Raw genomic sequence first — 3427 nt, 5'->3', positions numbered from 1 at the left:
TACTTTATTTTATATTTTAAAGGGTAGTTTACATGTAATATAATAGGATTCCTTCTAGCAATGCAAGCTAAAACAAACAAGATATGACAATCTCGTTAGATTATAATGATTTCGATATATATTGTGGTGCTACATCCATGAAAATCCATCCTACTGTAGGGCGGAGGAAGAAAATAATAATTAAAGGGAAAATTAAAAGAAATATTTTAAAAAATTAAAATTTTAATTATTTTATACAAGAGAGAGATTGGAAAAAATTTTCGGGCCTTCACCAGCCCCCTATTTCCGTCACTACCTACTGCGAAGGTGTTACTCATTTAATAATTCTAATAAAACTTGATTTAATAAGTTAATTTTTTTTATTAATATAAATATTTAGATTAGTTTTTGTATAATTCAATTAATCTTATAAATTATAACATTAATAATTATTTAAGTTTTTAATAACTTTGAAAAGACTCAAACTCATAATTATTAAAAAAACTATCTTTTTGAATTAACAAGTTAATAATTATTTAAGTTTTTAATAACTTTAAAAAGACTCAAACTTATAATTATTAAAAAAACTATCTTTTAAAATTAACAAGTTAATTTAATTTAGTAATTTGTTAACTAAGAATTTAGCCCAGACAAACAATTTGTTTAAGCATCTAGCAAGACTTTATTTAATTTTTAAATTAAAAAAATGATATTATTTCAGATTAAAATTTTTTTATTAAAACTACCCCATCATCATTGTCATCGTCGTTTGTATTGAGAAAAATTTATAAAACATGGGTTTTATACCTATTTAAACCAAGTCTTTTCATATCACTTTTGAGCTAAATGTTGCGTATTTTTTTGAATCATTGTATTCATGATTTTTTTTTTCTCTCAACATTTTCCTAGATTGAAGATCTGAATAATAACATGAAAAGTAATTCAATTAACATATAATCATAATCCCGAAAGTTGACGGGTTTGGGTTTCTAGATGTGTTAGGGACCCATCATAAATGGTATTCATGAGAATTTAAAGAGCCTTTTCAATTCTCCAACTCCCATTTTAATGAATAACTACCTCAACTCGCAATTCAAGTTATCGATACCCTTTGCATTTAATTTACTTTAACACCAATAAATAGACACATTTTGCTTAACCATTCAACTTGCACCCACAGTTATTAGAAGTTAGAACAAGGCTTGGCATGTGTCCGAAACAAGATTTGAATTAGAAGTTTGGTGAAGTAACTCATATTATTTTAAAATAGTACTGTTTTAATTTTGTTTTAAAATATTAAAATGATATAGTTCTAAGAAAAATTAAATTGAGTTTTAATCAGCTCGATTGAAGAGATTGACCCACCAAATTAACCCCTATTTAATTTAATTTAAAACTTGAATTTGTCCACAACAGCCGGTCCAAGTTGACCAACCACCCCTCATTAGTTTCTCACTTTTCCAGATGAACCCTAACTAATTCAACCGCCAAGGAGTGATTGAGGACCCCAAATTCAATTCCACATTGCCCTTCCATGAAAGCAAAAGAGAGTGTCTTATTTTCTTTGTTAGCTAGAAAAGCAATAGCCCCTTTTTGACTAGGAACTGCGTGTGTATTTTTTTCTTTTCCTGCTAGAGATTTGGTGCCCTCTTTTGCTAGACAGTCTCAATGAAAGCACATGCAGAAGGTACTGTGTGCCATGATTTTCTACCCCTCAATTTCCCCTTTCCTCAATCCACGCATAATTGCCCGGCCTGCTAAGGGATCCAATACTCAATAGTCTATAAAAGACTAAGGGAAATGATACTTCAACACACTACTAAGAACCTAAAAAATTTCTTCATCTCTATCTTTAATCTTCAAGTCATTCCTCTAATGGCTTCTTCGGGTAAGCATCTATTTTTCTTCTGTTTGCTAGTGACGTTTTCCTCTATCCGGGCTAGAGAGAGCATGTTCTTTAGCAAGTTCACGCGACACTATAGCATCACAAAAGAGAATGGTAAGAAAGGGCCCATCACCATCTTGTCAGTACCAATTCAAGCACCTACACTAGCACCAGCACCATCACCAGCATCGTTACTAGATGTTCCAGAACCAGCACCAGCACCGGTGTTCGGCGAGAGTGAAAAGGGCCATGGCCATTTCGGTGAGGGCTCGGGAATGTTCCCTCCCAAGGAGACTTCAACCACCACCACCACTTATGCTGATGAAAATGAGCTTTTGAACGAAGAACTGGATGGTGTAACCTCTGACCAGAAGTATGAAAACAGCAACTACAACAATGGCTATACTAGCACTTACAACAATAATGGTTACGAGAGGAGCAACTACAACAACAAGAACAACAACAATGGCTACAAACTTGGTAGTGCTAGATATGAGACAGGTAATCAAAACAACAATGGCTACCCCAACAAGTACTACAATAATGGCTACAAACTAGCTGGTGAAAGCTATGAAGCAGGAAATCAAAATACTGAGAATGGCTACAATGGCAACACAAACAACTACAACAACAACGGCTACAAACTAGCTGGTGAAAACTATGACACAGGCAATCAGAATAGCGAGAATGGCTACACCAACAACTACAACAACAACGGCTACACCAACAAGTACTACAATAATGGCTACAAGCTAGCTGGTGAAAGCTTTGAAGTAGGCCACCAGAATGGTGAGAATGGCTACACCAACACTTACAACAACAATGGCAACACCAACACCTACAACAACGAAGGCTACACCAACAATTACTACAATAATGGCTACAAACTGGCTGGTGAAAGCCATGAAGCAGGCAATCAGAATAGTGAGAATGGTTACAGCAGCAATGGCAACACGAACAACTACAACAACAAAGGCTACACCAACAAGTACTACAATAATGGCTACAAACTAGCTGGTGAAAGCTATGAAGCAGGCAATCAGAATAGTGACAATGGCTACACCCGCTATGAGAATGAGAGACAAGGGATGAGTGACACAAGATTTATGGCGGGTGGAAAGTACTATTACAACGTGAAGAATGAGAATTATTACCCTGCTAATAAGTATGAGTCAGGGAAGGTAAGCACTCAAAATCAAGGTTCTTATGGAAATGATGAGAACCCTAACGAATTCAACACCATGGAAGAGTATAAGAGCCAGGGGGGGTATGAGGAAAGCCAAGAGGAGTCTTTGCCTTGAAATACTGTTATTGTTGTTGAATTTGTAGTGAAAGGAAAGGTAAGAATTATAGAGGAAGAAGAGGGCTTTCGATGTATAATTGAAGGAAAGGCTAAGTTATGGGATCAAATTACAAATTTCTCATTTCATGTGTGATTTTCTAATTTAGTTTTTGGTTTCGATAATATTATTTATGCTTTGCAACTCAAAAGGGATGGAGGATTTTATAGCTTTGCACTTTCATGTGAAAAATTGCACTATCAAGGATCTTTAATTCGAGAGC

The 3427-nt window shown here is 34.8% G+C and overlaps 1 protein-coding gene across 2 annotated transcripts; it reads left to right on the top strand.

The window, feature by feature from the left end:
- The first annotated feature begins 1660 nt into the window (after positions 1 to 1660).
- On the top strand, positions 1661 to 3427 carry LOC105141968 (TBC1 domain family member 5 homolog A-like). 2 transcript variants are annotated; one of them, XM_011049393.1, is made up of 2 exons: positions 1661 to 2716; positions 2840 to 3427. In XM_011049393.1, the coding sequence occupies exons 1-2, from the start codon at positions 1780 to 1782 to the stop codon at positions 3163 to 3165; spliced, it is 1263 nt and encodes a 420-aa protein (XP_011047695.1). In that variant the 5' UTR covers positions 1661 to 1779; the 3' UTR covers positions 3166 to 3427. The 2 variants fall into 2 exon arrangements, with proteins under 2 accessions (XP_011047695.1, XP_011047694.1); XM_011049392.1 differs by having other exon boundaries at positions 1696 to 3427.

This window comes from Populus euphratica, unplaced genomic scaffold, assembly GCF_000495115.2.
Source record: "Populus euphratica unplaced genomic scaffold, PopEup_1.0 scaffold197.1, whole genome shotgun sequence".
NCBI classification, from domain to species: Eukaryota; Viridiplantae; Streptophyta; class Magnoliopsida; order Malpighiales; family Salicaceae; genus Populus; species Populus euphratica.
The sequence above is the reverse complement of the archived record's forward strand: the minus strand, read 5'-3'. Positions and strand labels throughout refer to the sequence as shown.